A 17,424-nucleotide genomic window follows, 5' to 3' on the forward strand; every position below is an offset into this window, starting at 1 on the left:
TATTCCTAAAAATTTCACAATGAAAATTTTTTTCTTAAAACCAATATTTCAAGAACAAAAAATATTGGCTAAGAATTTATCCACAATTATTTGCAACAAATGCTTTTAGAAAATGAAGTGATAAGCATTTGTATTTTAATTACAGTAATATAAATAATTATTATTCGTAAATTGTACTTAAATTGTATAACTTAGTCCTATTTGACAAGTATTTGTTGCAATTGTCTATTGTTTTGGTTTATCTGCCTGCAAAAAGAATGATGTTTCATCCAATATTTTCACATATTGTGACATCACAGAAAAAATTAGGAAAAAAAGTTTTTTTTTCAAAATTCAAGTATTGTATTATTGTCGACTTCAAATGCCTGCCATTCAGCAAACTGGTGTCGGTATCGGTGGTTTTGAAAGGCTATCGTTAGCTCTGTTGTATCTTTGCCTGTCCTGGAACCAGACAGAAAGTTTAGTTTGACGTTGTTGCAACATCAAATATCTACACAAGATTGTATATTTTGATTCATTCTGTGACCCTCAAGCCAAGCTTAACTTAATATGCCCTTCTGATACATCTAAAACTTAAAATATTTTGATCGGGCAGATTAAAGTATAGATATTGATTTCCAATGAACCAATTTATAATACATATTTTGTTTTTATTGGGTTGTCCGGAAAATAATGCAGGATTTTAAGTTTTCATTAAAAAAAATCTATATAAAATATTCTGTTTACGTTTACAGGATTACTCATTTGTATGAATGTCAACACTTATTAATCCTCTTCCAAATGATATTGTTTGTTTACCTCTGTAGCATTCCGCTACTTGGAAATAATTCAGTCATCCTTATAATGTCAAAGCGAGAATTTCGTACGATTTTCTTTTACGAGTTTAAACTCGGCCGAAGCGGAGCCCAAACGGCTAGAAACATTAACCAAGTCTGGGGCGAGGGTTGTGTTAATGAGTGCACTGTGCAAAGGTGGTTTAAAAAATTTCGGGAGGGAGATTTCAGCCTTGAAGATGAAGAAGGTCGTGGAAGGCCTTCCTCTCTTAATGATGATGTTCTGCGATCAGTGGTGGAAGAAAACCCCAAAACAACTGTTCGAGAACTTGCAGAGCAACTCAAAGTCAGTAAAACGACCGTCGCTGACCACCTCAAGGCGATTGGAAAAGTGAAAAAACTCGAAAATTGGGTTCCACACTCATTAAACGATCGCCAAAAAAATCAGCGCTTTGATGTTTGTGCATCACTTCTTTGTCGAAACAAAAATGACCCATTTCTGGCCAGAATTGTTACATGTGACGAAAAGTGGATTCTCTACGATAACACTAGACGTTCTGGACAGTGGCTCTCGACAAAGGAGAAGCTCCAATACATTTTCCAAAGCCCCCAACTCATCAAAAAAAGGTAATGGTTACGGTATGGTGGGCTTCATTTGGTTTAATACACTACAGCTTCTTAAATCCTGGCGAAACCATCAATGCTGAATCATACTGTAACCAAATTAATACCATGCATCAGAAATTGGCAGTAATGAAGCCCTCTTTGGTCAATCGGAAAGGGCCCATTTTGTTGCATGACAACGCTCGACCACATGTGTCACGTGTAACGTCACAAAAATTATTGGAGCTTGGCTATGAAACTTTGCCTCACCCACCCTACTCTCCGGACCTCTCGCCTACTGACTACCATTTTTTTAGACACCTGGACCACTACTTACAACACATAATATTCAAAAATCAAACGGAACTGGAAAATGCATTTATTGACTTTATCAATTCTAAAAATTCTGAATTCTACTCAGACGGAATTAATAAGTTACCAACACGTTGGGAGAAATGTATTGAGAGTATGGGAAATTATTTTGATTAAAGAACATTGCTTTAAAGTAACTAGTTTCTTTTTTTTTGTTTAATACCAAAATCCTGCATTATTTTCCGGACAACCCAATAAATTTTAAATTAAGCTTTTATTACATTTAAAAATGATTATCTTTCAAAGATGAATAACTCAAGAATTACCTTTTTAAGATCCCACATAATGTATGCAGGTAATGGTTTTTTAAATTAGTATGATATACCTGTTGGAGGAGGTAAAGGCCACGTTTTGCTGCAGTGTGGTATCTTTGGCTTAAGGAAGTCTCGGTTGATTTAATTCGAGGAATATGACCCGTATAGCCAGCAATCGGGGGTTGCTCTGGCGAAATATGCTCAACTGCACCATAAAATTAAAACATATATTGCTGAAAGAACATTGAATGAAAACCTTTTCACTCACCTTTGTACTTATATTTCTCTTCTAAATCCATCAGTGCTGCCGTTAATTTGTCATTAGGGTATGTCTGTTGAAGCTTTTGAAATTTTCGCTCATAATTCCTATGTGGCATCTCAAATTCCTTTTTGCACTCCAACGACGCTTTCTGAAAATAGTTTTTACATTTTTTGAAGTTAATATGCAAAACTACATGTAATAAATAGTACATACCCTTATTTCGTACTTGCTAAGACTTTCGTCAGCTGCTTGTAAATATGATTTACCATAGATGAAATTCATTCCAGGAATATATCCTATAAATAAATAAGTGTTAATTATTATATATTGTTATTAATTATTGTATCACAAGTTTTTTATTAATAATTTATTATATTATTAATAAATTATGATAAAAACACTTAGTAAATGTAATTGATAAATAAAATTTTATAGCTATTCAAGCAACTATTTTTGGTTATATGCATATAATTATATATATATAATATACTAACAACTACATATAAATTTGTGGGTTATTGTTTTTGGGTGCAATCTCGGAATTTAGATTTTTTTAATTAAAAATAATAATTGAATTGTCTCCTTTTTCATTAGAAATAGCGATGTGAAGCTGGCCATGCTTTTAAGAGGGCGCATATTTCATGCTTATTGTGAGACCTATTGAGAAATTGTTAAAAACCTGTATATCCCATTATGTATGGTCTTGTTCTATTTGCACCATTTGGCAAGTTCCTATTGTACTGGCCCTTGGCCCTTTCGATCGGCCTGAACTCACCTCCATCCAGGAGCCCCTTCACCGGGTCGTGCTCCCTGTATCTTGTGTTGGCTATGTGTCTGGCCCACAACCCTTTCTCACCCATTTCCTAAAAAAGTTTCCAAAAATACATTATTACCTGTTGGCAGAATTAAAAGAACTCTTTTTTTTTAGAATTATGCTACGAAATATTATGTTTTGGTACAGTTATTTTGCATACACATTTTTTATATGTAGTTGACAAAAATCTAAAATGAGTTTGGTGCTGATAAATGAAACAGTGACAACTGTAAAAATGTTTTAATACTTTAATAACTTGTTTGTATTAAAACTAAGGGTTTTTACAAGCTTTTTTTAAGTTGACAATTTTTCAACTAGTTTTCAGTCAACAGTTAAATACAAGTTCATATATAAATTATGCATTACTTATTGATAAAGACGTTTTATTTATTTTTAATTGATCCATTTTATTTCGATTTTTCTTAAATGCAGTAAAACCACCCTTTAAAAGATTTTAATCGTTTTCCCGTTTAAGAAAGGTAGAAGAAAAGACATGACGAAAAAGAATCATCCCATGATTAATTTCGTTGTTTAAACGACAAACTGCTGTTTATTTGATACGAATAATTATTATTTTATTTTTAATTTCCAAATAAAAATGGACTTTTGAAAAACGGAAGCATTTTTATTAGCATGTACGCCGTCAGAAATTGCATTCCATTCGGCAGTAGCGACCTCGGAAGCCGGAAGCAGAAATGCTTCAGCCGACTGTCTATATCGAACTATTATCGTAAGATCACAAATTATCTCCCATTGGTATTGGATTTTTTCTTGTGAGAAAATGTGCAGTTGTGCTGGTGATAGGGCTGGTGATGAAAACGACTGGCAAGCAAATGCTATTTTATTTTGAATACTTCCAGAGAAATTCACTTTAACCTATTTAAAGAAATTCGCGTGAGGGATGAACATGAGGATATTTCTTAATATCTCCTACAAAGTCGTTCCCCGTTTATAGGAGAGAATCATGGTAGAGTGGTGAATCTAGACAAAACGGTATCGGATAGCTCAACAAAAAGCAACTAAGTATTGATAGTTTCTTATGATTTACGTAATTTAATTGTTAATGTCTCTGCTATTAATTTAGATTTTTCGATTGTTATCGAGCGCGTTTTGCCGTTGTACATACATGTGCATCATTGATCAAAGAACAGCATATATANTATATTATAATATCGTATTTAATTTTATTTATTAAAGTGTCATACCATACGGAGTATTGCAAATAAAGTTTGTGACGTTTTGTGCATCAATGGACTTACCCTTATAATTTCCTTTGTACTAGCGCCATATCGTTTGCCGAATCTGAATTTAAGCGTGGGACAATGACCGGTATACCTGAAAAAAAAGTTTTTTATTACTGCACGAGAGTGGGTGGGATTTCATGGGCTGATTGGTTTTTGGTTTTGTTTTGGGTTCAACGCCTTTGATCTAGTGGTTTTCGTTTTACAGTTAATATTAACAAACTGTGTAAAAGTTGTAATCCAGAGTTGGAAACTTTACTCTTATTTTGCCACCCTGAAGAAAGTTGATTGTGTGCATGCTATCTTTTTGATCGAAACTAATCAAGGCTTGGGAGATCTAGAAGTTTTTTTTTTTTTTTCTGACGGCTCACACAGTAAAGTTGGTTAATGAATTACTGACACTAACCAAGGATCGATGAAAATGTGCTTGGAAAAGCAGTTTCTGATAAAACTCGGTGCTGTAAGCAATGTTAACATGTTTATCCAACAGGACAAGCCCAACACTTCTCGCTTGGTACTGAATGGTCCGAAAGTATTGACTTTGTTTTCTTCGCCTTCTTGATTAATGAAAGAACCAATGCCAAAAAAAGTAGAATGATTGAAATTGTATTCGAAAATGTTTGGATAAAAGTTCAAACATTTGGCTTGATCCTTGCGTTAGAATTTTAGAAATTAAGCTGAACAATCACATCTTACGGAATTTAATGTTTAACTATTCCACAATTTATAAATAATTTTGAAAAAATAAATATTGTAATGAGAAGAACTTTGAAGACTGCATTTTTCTAAAACGACTACAGAAATTGAAAGCAATAATCGAACAAATCGACCAATAAATGATACAATTTTTATACGATACTATATAAAATCTGTAATAAAGCTTGCAGAACAAATTATTATAAATAAACATCATGTATTTTATTATAAATATAAATGAAATATATATTATTTACAAACATAGCTTTAAAAGATCCGCACACATAAAATGAATATTGAAATCATGAGTTTAACAGTAAATAAATAATAGGTAAATCCTTACGTTTAAATAACTTCAAAATTGTTCCAGACATTGTTGATCTCTCTTTCGCCTTAAAAGTGTTCTAATTATACAGTTTAAATGATTGTAGGACATATTTAACTTCTGTTCTATATATTTTTTTCATTGGCGCATTTTGGAAAATAATGCAGGTTTTTCAAGTTTTCTTTTTGTTACCCCATAAACTTTTTACGTATGATGGATTATTCTTTGTACGAATGTCCATACATTGTAATTCTCTTCCAACCAAAAATGTCTGTTTACCTCAGTAGCATTTCATTACTTGAGAATAATTCAGTCTTTACTAAGATGTGAACGCATGATTTTCACGTAATTTCGTTTTACGAGTTCAAACTCTCCAAAAATGATTTTAAACATTTTTTCTTAATTAAAATACCCTCCATCATTCTCAATACACTTCTCCTAATGAAGATGGCAACTTCACTATACCTTCTGAATAGAATTTGGAGTCTTTATTATTAACAAATTCTGTAAACGCATTTTCTAAGGACTTTTGATCAATAATTTTATTTTGTTATAAAACGATGTCCAGATGTCTAAGAAAATGGAAATCGTAGTCGAGAGGTCTGGAGATGGGGAGGGTGAGGATCTCATAACCACGATCCAACAGTTTTCATGTTGTCACATGTGAGACATGGGTACGAGCGTTGTCGTGTAACAGAATCGCATTTTCCGATTGATCAAAGATGGCTTCAGTAATGCTAATTTCCAGTGCATTGCTTCAATTTGAGAGCAATACATTTCGGCATTGATTGTTTCGTCCGGATTCAAGAAGTAGTAGTAATCAGCACAAATGAAGCCCACCAAAGAGATCACTTTCTTATGATGAGTTGGGGCTTTGGAAAACGTTGTGCTGATTCTCCTCTGTTCTTCTTTGTCGTGCCATTGTCTAGAACGTCTGCTGTTGTAGAGGATCCATTTATCATCACAAGTAACAGTTCTACCCAGAAAAGAATCGTTACTGTCTCGGCAAAGAATTTGCGAAAACTCCATAGAGATAATATTTTTGGCTTGGTTGGTCGTTTAATGCACGAGGAACCCAATTTTCGAGTTTTTTCACCTTTCCAATTGACTTAAGGTGGTCAGCGACGGTCGATTTGCTCAAAAGATTCTCTGCTAGTTCTCGAACAGTTCTGGGATTTTCTTCGTCCAAAGTTCGCAGAACATTATGATCTAGGGAAGAAATCCTTCTAGGACCTTCTTTGTCTTCAAGGTTAAAGTCTCCCTCTCGAAATTTTTTAAACCATCTCTGAACGGTGTTCTCACTCACCCTGCCATCCTCCATTAATGTTCTGGCGGTTTGGGCGCTGTCCCTTCCGAGTTTGAACTCGTAAAACGAAATTACGCGAAAATCATGCGTTCACATCTTAGTAAAGATTGAATTATTCTCAACTAATGAAATGCTACTGAGGTAAACAAACGTTTTTGTTTGGAAGAGAATTACAACGTATGGATATTCTTACAAAGAATAATCCATCATACATAAACAGTTTATTGAGGGGTAATTTTAAGAAAACATGAAAAACCTGCATTATTTTCCGGACAACCCAATGTACGTGTCTCAGGATTTTTCCCAAACATGCGCCAATGAAAAAAAAATGCACAGAACAGAAGTTAAATATGTCCTACAATCATTTAAACTGTATAATTAGAAAATTTTTAAGGCGAAAGAGAGATCAGCAATGTCCGGAACAATTTTGAAGTTATTTAACCATAAGGATTGGCCTATTATTTATTTACTGTTAAACTCATGATTTCAATAATAATTTTAAGTGTGCGGATCTTTTAAAACTATGTTTATAAATAATATATATTACATTTATATTTATAATAAAATACATGATGTTTATTTATAATAATTTATTCTGCAAGCTTTATTAGATATTTTATATCGAATCGTATAAACATTGTATAATTTATTGGTATTTTTGTTTGAAAGAGGATTAAAAAGTATGGACATTCGTACAAAATAATAATACATCACACGTAAAGAGTTCATTGAGGGGTAATTGAAAGAAAACATGAAAACCTGCATTCTTTTCCGGAAAACCCAATATTTATAACTCTCTTTTCTACCTTGTAGATTTTATATATATTTCTATTTCAGGTATGTGTTAAATGTACTTGTAATGCTCGTAAAAGTATTATCAACAAAAATATAACATTGTAACACCCTGAAAGTCACACACTGTAATTTTGGAGTTTCGTGTGCGAGAGACTATTGAGAATGAAATGTATTTGCAGGAAACGAGTTGAACTCCTTTAGATAGACAAGACAATCGAAATAATCGCCCTTTATGTATAGCGCATACACGAATATCTAAATAAAGACGTCACTGTTCTTCTATCGCAGGCCGAATGCTAATTTCCAATTTAAAAATATTCTTCGATACGCAGAAATCGGCACAGCATTCGGTGAAAATAATCATTTATCACGCAAGCAAGTTTGATCGTTATTTGTCCCCCTATTCGTGACAGGACTCGGTTCATTTAAAGATATATTTTCCCACTTATCAATTCTCGTATCGTTTATACGCGATTTCCGTTATGATTGAATATGATATGACGGGAGGGTAAGCAAAAACCCCTTTTCTTAATTGTTTAAGGCATCTTAACTAGAGAGGTTAATCGTCTCTTGGTAACTGACCCAAACTGGGGGTAATGATTAAAATGACATTTAATTTACATTGTAATTTATTAGAGAAGAATTATAACCCAACATACTCCACAGTTCACAGCACAACATTAAAACCCAATCACAAAAAAATCAAACCGATATACATATCCATTACATTCGTCCAAAATTTGCCACACAAATTAAGTACATTTCTCTCCTCAGACCACATAAAAATGGCCTTCAAAACCGACAAAACAGTACACACACTTTTTTCCAACATCAAAGACCCTACACCAACAGCCTAAAAATCCGATGTAATTTATAAAATTAGTTGTACGAAAAATCTAGCAACATACATTGAAATTACATCGAAATATCTCGAAAAACGGAACAAACAACTCATCGATGACTGTAAAACATCAAAAAATAGTCCTACACGACATTTTGAAAATTACCACATCATTGATTTCGACAAAATAGAAATACTAAGCACTGAAAAAAATATAAACGCAACTTTCTAGAAATGGTTTACAATAACTGAACAAACCCCGAATCACAAATCCAATCCAGGAAATCCCCATGTCATAATCAAATAAAAATAGCAGAATACAAATTCCCGTTTCACAACTATTTTACATGAAACAAACATGATACCACAAGAATAGCACCACATTTTATATTAGTATGAAACCCTTAGTTCAAAATTCACATTACTTACACCTGCATTGTATTTTTTCCAATCAAATATGTGTTGTAATAGCCCCTGAAGATGACCCGAAAAAAAGGTCGAAATATCCGCAACAAAATGAAAAAGGTGTATTTCTTAAACACTTCATTCCTGACCGCTCCTCATCTCGTCTACAAAGTAATTTATTAGTGTGATTGAAGGAGCTCAATTATTCCTGGGAATATCGAGTACTCTGGGGTTGTGTGAACGACGTCTGGGTGTCAATGTAATTTATTAGCGTGATTGAAGGGGCGGGCATACCCCCATTACCCCAACGTGTACCGAGTACTGGGTAGTGTGAATTCTAACCAGACTTTCATTTTTTTGTGTATTTGTGTTATTTATCCACGATTGACGCTGCCCTGAAGTACAGAGATGCCAGCATAGGATAAAGAAAAGAGAGAGTTAGTTAGGTTATATATCGTAAAACATAATTTGGCAGGAAAAACAGTAAAAGAAATTTGTAAATTTAAAAGAATGTAATTTTAAAGCGAGTGAAATATAAGAAAATAAATGTGAATTTAAAGAAGATAGGGCTGGCGATGACCAATGCAGTTTGCCGGCCATAAATTAAAATAAATAAATATCCCATTCGCCAACTAAAAATAGAGAAATATTTAATTCTAGTTTGATCATCTCGCAATATAACATAAATATTTTCTTTTAAACCACTTCTAAATAAATCTTTCTTTATGAAATTGCAACGTACTTTGAACTGTATCCAAATGCAATCCACGACGTTTTAATAAAAATATGACACGAAATAAGTACGTCGTGGTTATTGATTGGTTTAGTTATCGGTTCGGTTCAATTCTCTCTCCTTCAGCCTCACCTCCGCGCCCTAGAAATCGGCCTTAAACCATTAAATCAATCGTTCTGCCTTCCAAGTTCAGAGAATATGCTCGAACTCAGTATTTATTCCAATAATTTTTACTTTTCAAACTGTGTTATAGTCGAAATTCGTTTGGGGGGGGGGGGTTGAAAATAGATTGAAAATGAAAAGCTGTTAGGCTGATAACAACAGATCATCATCCTGTCACCATATTAGATCTTTAATTTTAATTGGATAAAAAGTACAAATTGTGGTGAAAGATACAGGGCGATTGCACGCCTCTAACAATCTGTCGTGACAAACGTTTGACAACACCAAATTAATTGTGCAATCGTCAAAAGCGTACTAACATGAAATTAAAAGATAGATTAAAAAAGGCAGAAGATATTTTATACGTAATAGAAGTAACCTAATTTCAACATACTTCTTCTTGGCTCAACGTTTCAGTTTCAGTCGTTTAATAATTTAAAAAAATAAATAAATAATAAATTTAAAAAATGAATTAACTTACAAAAAATGACTGTATATTATTTTCTTTGGTATATCTGTGAAATATTTATTGTATAACACGACGCCCGAGAGAATGTCAGTGGTGAAGGCACCGAAACGAGTCAGACCCAGATCGACACCTGAATGAGATCGGGGACGACCATGCTGCGACAAAAGTGTCCCTATTTAAACAAAAAAATTGTTTTCTTGTCGGGATTTTTTCTTCCTGAAAAAATTTCTCTTCCTCTTGATTTAGGAAGTTCCCCACGGTGTACCCGGGGACGCCTTGACCTACAAAGAGATGTAGCCCTTCGTTTCGTGAAGGATTTCGTCTCCTTTATTTGGTATACTTGTTTTTCTCCAAGGTGATTTATTTATTTATTATATTACAGGTGACGGCCATATTTCCATTATATTCACGAATCACTGCTTTTGGGCCCGGTTTCGTCTTTTGCGTTGAGTTCAGATCTTTTTCAACCCCGTCAAAGCCAAATTTGTTTTATTGTAGGCACTCGCAACATATAAATCATATCCCATCTTCGGTTTTTCTCACTCAAAATTATGATTGTGCGATGATTATTTTAAACTGGAAAATCGGCAACGAATGAGTCCGGTTATTTATTATTCATATAATACAAATAATAAAAATATAATTATTTATAATTGGGATATTAACCCGTTAATTAAAAATTATATATTTAAAACATCATTCGTATGTGCAAGTAATACCTAAAGCGCTAAAAAAGGAAAAAATATTTAGTATTATAATTACTGACAATTTATAAAAATGAACAAAATGCAATCTCACTGGCAAATGAGATAAATTATATAAGATAATATAACGATATAAATTAATTATAATTTAGTGTATGAACTGCGCATGTGTCCAACAAGTAAAACGTTGCTCGATTGTCCCACTTGATTGGATGGGGGCCATTCCCTGGATCCCTATACAGAGCGTGTAGGAATGCCACCCTACATGAGAATTGTGCTTGAGCTCTGTAGCGGGTCTTTGGGTCCCCTCTTCCAACTTTTTGAGAAAACAGGGTTTAATTACGTAGCATCTGGTAGATATTTCTTCTTAGACTCTAGAGCTTAAATTCGTTGGCGAGATGGATACGTCAGGAGACCTGAGTACCAAAACGTAAAGTGGTATTTACAAATGTTTAAATATGCATATAAATGTATTCATGTAATTAATTGATTTAATGTATTAATGTAATTAATTCATTTGTAAAATTTGGAAACTTGATAATAAACTAATAAATTATTTATCTTTGATGTAGCGTTGAGATTTGTTCTGCTGTATTACTTATGTTGCACAGTAACATACAAAATTTCATATCTTTATTTCATGAAAGGGAACTACTATGTTTATGTTATTCTTATGATCGTAAGGGACGCGTACAAATAATATGATCAACGTCGGACCAGTAGATTTCGAGATTACCTCTAACGTACAAACCAACTTTATTGCTTTATTATAGTACAGATTTGGGATTAAGAACTTGCACATTCTCTAATAGTCGGCATCATTTCCTTTCTCTTTTGCAAGAGGGCGAGTATTTATTTTATTTGTTTTTTTATTTGGAAAAAATAAAATAGATAAAACACGTAGTACAACATAGTGTCGTAAACAATAATCCAAAACCAGATTGGTTTCAGTCACGCTATTTCCGTGAGTTCCGCCTGTTATGTAGAATCGAAATTTGAATTCGGGCAAATATGCGATATGATTTTGAACGGCTGAATGTTATTTTAAGTACACAGTCGAAAGAGAATGATCACCAGTTGGAAGAAAAAGAGACATTCTGCGGGGGATCCGCGATGGAGTGTCAACAGAACTAGTCCACAAAGGGAACAAATAATTCACATGTAACAGTTCTACTAGCTGTACACTGCAATTTGCTTTCTTTTCCCACCTTTCGAGATGGATGTGCACGAAAGAATTTTTGGGTTAAGGGTTCTATATATAATATAGAAGATATATAAATCGGCTAACCCGTAATCATAAACCGCATGCGACTACAGTTGCACCAAGAATTTGATTTTTTTTAAACTTTCAAACACATTACGTTTTGGTTAGCAAAGTATTTTTACGATAAATATTCATTAACTTGTATTAAAATGTTTAACTTTTGAGAATAATTTATAATAAATTTATTGATTTGTTGTATTTGATGTTTGTGCTAATCTGACAAATCTTTATTACCCGTTACCTTTACTGTTTATTACCTTTATTACGGAAAAATGTGTCTATTGTGATGTAGCATGATCTGCCTGCCTATTCTTGCTGATCTGTCAGTGTTTTGGCATGCTGCAGGGTCTGTCAGACCAACCTCTTTCTCAATTTTTTACATATTCAAATTTTCTTGACATGCTTTTCGTAACAATCAATATATCGTAATAAACAAAAGAAAACAAATTGACAAACACACTAACCGACGGTAATAATTATCGAAAAAATTAGTACTTTCGCCCCTTCACTTTTAACGTAAAAAACGGACACGAATGATAAAACACACAGCCCAACCATTCCAAGATGTATGACTGACAGACGAAAGGACATATTGGACAGACCATCTACGGTCAAGGCGGCCGGTTCCTCACCTGATAGATGTCACTACTATGTTTCACAATATTGTCATAACTTTTCAAAATTTTGCTTTTTATTGCTTGAATGTTTTATTTGTAGGTGCGTGGTGGGTTTGTTAGTCAGGATATAAGCTATTACTGTTTGCAGAATTTGTGTTTACTTTCCAGTAATGGGTACTGAACAAATTAGAAAATTTATTAACATAAAAACATTAAATTTAAAACTAATCTTCAACGCAGAAAGAAATACCAAAATTCTAAAGCCTCAACTTATTTCTAGTTTAAAATTTGTAATCCTTGTTATCATAATAAAAACTGAAACCGATTAGATAGTTTTCATAGGACGTCAAAAACCATACATTTTGTTATCTTTCCGTCTTGCTAAAGCAGGTGCTTGGATCATAAGTATTTCTTTGTTTATGACACATAGCTGAGAGATAAACGTTGATGTTGTTGACCCATTAAAGTGATATTGAAACCATAAAACCATTAACTAATTCAACTTATAAATTCTTGAGAATGTGTGGTTAAAAGAGATCTTTTATTTGGATTGTTTTTTTGTTGACATAACGTTATACAGTTTTCCTTCGATCAAACGTCGTGAATAAAAAAACAGTTTCGACAAACTTTACAACTTGGTTTTGCTATAAAACGGATTGAACATAAGACAAGAAGGCAAGACACTTGGGATTTGGGTAAGGCAACATCTGGGCAGAACTGATTTTGCGTGTTTCAAGGGGTAGATTAAAAGAAACCTGAAGACACAACACTGAAGGCGGCGACATGCCGAAATTCGTCTGACAGACCTACACAGCAAACATAGATAGATCAAAATGATCGATGAAGGCCAAATTACAAATGAAACCGTACCAAGATGTCAATGCATTTAAGACGGCTATACAGTTATTATATAAAAAGCGCGGCGGCGGATGTACATAAAGGTGTACATATGACTTAGAAGGCTCCAAGTCCAATTCCAATAACAAAAAAGTTCTCATTAAAAATAAAGTAGTACAAGTTTCCAAAACAGTACAGGGTTAAGTATCTTTTCAGTTCTGAATTTTTTACATTTTGCCAAGCAGTTTATACTGTCGGGGAGGCAGCTGATTTTTGTTGATTCATGAATATAGTTATAGGTAACATCAAACAATAATCTTTGTTTTCTGAAAATACGTGCACAATATGAATTAATTTATCCGAATAAACCAAAACGAATAGACTGAGATTTAAAGATGAGATGATGGATCGACCTGCTTTTAAAGATGAGATGATGGATCGACCTGCTGTATCGTCATCATCAGGGCCTATTTATTATAGGAAAATATAGCAGTTAAAACATATTGGATAATTTAAAAACAATTATATTTTTCTTACTTTAACTCGATGAGTGTTGAAATATATTTTGAGAAAAAAAAACTGCAGTTATGATTATTTAAAATTAGCAAGATGAAATATGGAATTAATTCAAAACAATAAAAACAACATAATATAAATTTCTAAAATTAAAAATAACAAAAAACAACTTAGTCGTGTAGGTCTCATGTCTCTCCCTTGTGGTTGAAGTTAGCACTTTAATTTAAGTTATCTATACATAGTACATTTAAAAAAAAAGCTTAATTAATCTTAACTGTGATATCCAAATGGACCTGAAAAAAGTAAGAAAAGAGGCATGTACTTACTTATATGTATATTTTAACCGAGGTATCTTATACGACCACGTTGTTTTTTAAAATTTTATATTATGTTGTTTTTATTGATGTTAATTAATTCCATATTTCATCTGTTAATATTTAGATACTGAGCTCCACCTAATTTTAAATAATCATAACTGCAGTTTTTTTCCTCAAAATATATTTCAACACTCATCGACTTAAACTAAGAAAAATATAATTGTTTTTAATTTTGTTTTTTAAATAATACATTATGTTCTAACTGCTATATTTTCCTATAATAAATAGGCCCTGATGACGATACAATCGTCAAAAGCTCGGCAAAAACTTAATGAATTGTCGTTCTGTTGTGACCTCACCAAAGATACTTTTTCCAAGTTGTTCTACAGCAGGTCGATCCATCATCTCATCTTTAAATCTCTGTCTATTCGTTTTGGTTTATTCGGATAAATTAATTCATATTGTGCACGTATTGTCAGAAAAAAGATTATTGTTTGGTGTTACCTGTAACTATATTCATGGATTAACAAAAATCAGCGATCATAGGCAGACCAAGAATTATCAAACAATAAGTTTATCATCCCGGAGACCAAAAGAGGAAATCTCACAAAAAAGTTATTTCGTTCATCAGCCAATTGATTATTTTCGACTGACACTGAATACAGGATTTCTTACCACGGCCCAGAAAGACAAGCAACTTGCATTGTCAACGCTTGCAAGGTCACTATCCACTTTCGCTACTCACTGAACCTCAACTCACGACAAGTTTCTAATTTGCTCTCATATAATTTTTCTTTTGTCAACTGACGAGATGACAAGACCGAACGGACGGTTGGTTTTTCTTTTTATCCGCAAATCGAATTTTCCGTCTATTTCCTAAGAAATCCAGTGAACAGCATCAACAGGACAACAAAATTTTTCGCACTCATACAGTAGAATCCGTTGCGAAAATGACAAATCGCTGACGAATCATTATGACTATAAAATATATTTGTATTTTTAGTGTATTTATTATTTTGAAGATCTAAATTTTACACATACTTTGATGGTATAAAAAAAGAAAAACAGACTCATAAGCTTGCAACAAATTATAAATACTTAAACTTTTACGTAAAGAAAAAGCTGTAAGTACAAAATGTTAACATTTGCTGGATTTTTAAATTGTGTTTATTTTTTATATATTCAGTATTATGGTATATATCTGTATTTTGTGCTACAACTTAAAAGGTTAATTTATTTAAAAAGATAAATACTTCTCAACAATTTCATCATAAATTGACGTTTATCCAAGATGGGTCAAAATACTTATTGAAAAGCCCATCACAAATTGTATTATATTCCACTCACGAATGCCCTCTCCGTTATGCAGGAAAAAATGCATAACTGCAATTAGCAGACAAACGCAATAACATTAATTTTTCTATCGCAAATAAAACTTCTTCTAACAATTTCATATGTTCAGAAATAATTTACCCCCGTGACCGTAAAACGTTATATAGACATGAAAGTATCTTGTAACTTTAACATTAAGATGAAAATTGTATTGTAGATGGGAAACATTTTCGATTTTGAACGTTAGAGTATAGAATAGCAATTGCAGAAAAACGTTCGACAATTATTATGTTTGAATTACTACAGAACTAGAATGAAGATTGAATAAATTTGGCAAAAGTAATAATGAAAAGAATACCCTGGCATGAGACAGTCCTTTGTCTGTTGGAGAAATGTGTCCCTTTCGGGTTTAGTGATGCTGATGAACATTTTACCATGGAAGGACGTAACTGTGATGCCAACTCGATGACATTTGTCTCTTGACTGTTCCAAGAACCAAGCTTGCTCTACACTGTTTAGGGTTGGTTAGGGTATAGACTCTACACTGTTGAATACCGCTTCTCCCCCCCCCCCACACAGGTCCCTCTCCAATCCATTCTTCACACTCTTTTCATAATGGCTTCTCGTTTTCAGGTCACATTTTCTGTGTCATAGTAAATGCGTGTTTTTTCTTATTGCCTACAGTAATCAAATCACCTTTTATTTGTAAAACAGGGTGCTTTAATACATATTAATAAATTATTATTATAACTTTAAGTGTAAAAATATATTGAATTATATACGCTCAGTTTATGTAAATTAAACTAAGGGTAATATTAAATTATATAAGCTAAGTTTATGTAAATTAAACTCCGTTCAAAATGAAAACAATTTCTAAATTGAGCTAAATGATTAATGAAATTAATTTATTAGCATTATAATATTACATGTTATAACATTACATTATATAACTTTAACATCATAAAATAGAAATAAACTACACTTAATAAAATAAATATTATAAAATAATACAATAAATAAAACATGGTAATATAAAATGACCTACTGCCTGTATAAGAATAAATATGTGTACCATACCATTGCAAATAGATGACGGTGCACAAGGCGGTGAAACTAGACCAAAAATGTAGATAATGCCACCAACCATACATTTCTATCTCAACCCACTCCAGATAATGCCATTTTAATTTTTTGAGAAAAATACATTTTGTAATAACAGCCCAATTTTCTCTTCTTTTAGTTTTTTTTTTTTTTTTTTTTCATTTAAACACATTTTTAGAATCAGCACTAAATTTGTGAATGAGTTATAATGTATATAAGCTCAATCAAGTTCATATTACGATAATATTTAGTCGTGTTGTTATTCACGTTTTTTACCCGTTCAGAATTGAGCTTCATTAAAGAACGTCACGCTTGAAGTGGATCGGTGGGGGTTCCCTCGTACAATGACGAGAGACACCGTCAACCTGTTGATGAGCATTTATTGCTTGAAATCTGAATAATTGTAAATAACAAAAATGTGAGTAGAACCATCATTTACAAAAAATGAATCTACATACTCGCCCCACCTTCATAATTGCTACAATTTTTTTTCTGAAATGTTAAACAAGAACACATTCTTGTAATATAATTGTTTAAATTAATGCGATTTTATCATTGTAGTTTTGTTGGTGCAGAAATGTAAAGATCCTGGAATGGCATTAATTAAGGTACTTTTATGCGTGTGTACGAAATAGATCTAGTCATGACACACAATTTTGTCAAGTGGTATTCCATTTGAATATAT

General features: G+C 32.7%; 1 protein-coding gene across 4 annotated transcripts; it reads right to left on the minus strand.

The window, feature by feature from the left end:
* Window positions 1–26: 26 nt before the first annotated feature.
* On the minus strand, window positions 27–16,266 carry LOC106672839 (protein FAM166B-like). Of its 4 annotated transcripts, none has more exons than XM_014404578.2 (7): window positions 14,982–15,277; window positions 4,338–4,413; window positions 2,944–3,127; window positions 2,478–2,560; window positions 2,271–2,412; window positions 2,074–2,207; window positions 27–441 (listed from the first exon to the last, which is right to left on the minus strand). In XM_014404578.2, exons 1-7 carry the CDS (start codon window positions 15,008–15,010, stop codon window positions 373–375), a joined length of 717 nt encoding a protein of 238 aa, XP_014260064.1. In that variant the 5' UTR covers window positions 15,011–15,277; the 3' UTR covers window positions 27–372. The 4 variants fall into 4 exon arrangements, with proteins under 4 accessions (XP_014260064.1, XP_014260063.1, XP_014260062.1 ...); XM_014404577.2 differs by lacking the exon at window positions 14,982–15,277 and adding an exon at window positions 4,726–4,907; XM_014404576.2 differs by lacking the exon at window positions 14,982–15,277 and adding an exon at window positions 15,997–16,266 and having other exon boundaries at window positions 28–441.
* Between the last annotated feature and the right edge of the window lie 1,158 nt (window positions 16,267–17,424).

This window comes from Cimex lectularius, unplaced genomic scaffold, assembly GCF_000648675.2.
Source record: "Cimex lectularius strain Harlan isolate CLEC.00 unplaced genomic scaffold, Clec_2.1 scaffold46, whole genome shotgun sequence".
Lineage (NCBI taxonomy): Eukaryota > Metazoa > Arthropoda > Insecta > Hemiptera > Cimicidae > Cimex > Cimex lectularius.

What these genes read in the sequence shown, in the direction of transcription:
- LOC106672839 (XM_014404577.2), bottom strand. Translation starts at nt 4,796, where the DNA reads ATGTTAACATTGCTTACAGCACCGAGTTTTATCAGAAACTGCTTTTCC. An exon ending in GTACAAAGGAAATTATAAGG is followed by an intron (nt 3,128 to 4,337) that starts GTAAGTCCATTG and finishes AAACTTTTTTAG; the next exon opens with GAAATGGGTGAGAAAGGGTT. An exon ending in AGAGAAATATAAGTACAAAG is followed by an intron (nt 2,208 to 2,270) that starts GTGAGTGAAAAG and finishes TTTATGGTGCAG; the next exon opens with TTGAGCATATTTCGCCAGAG.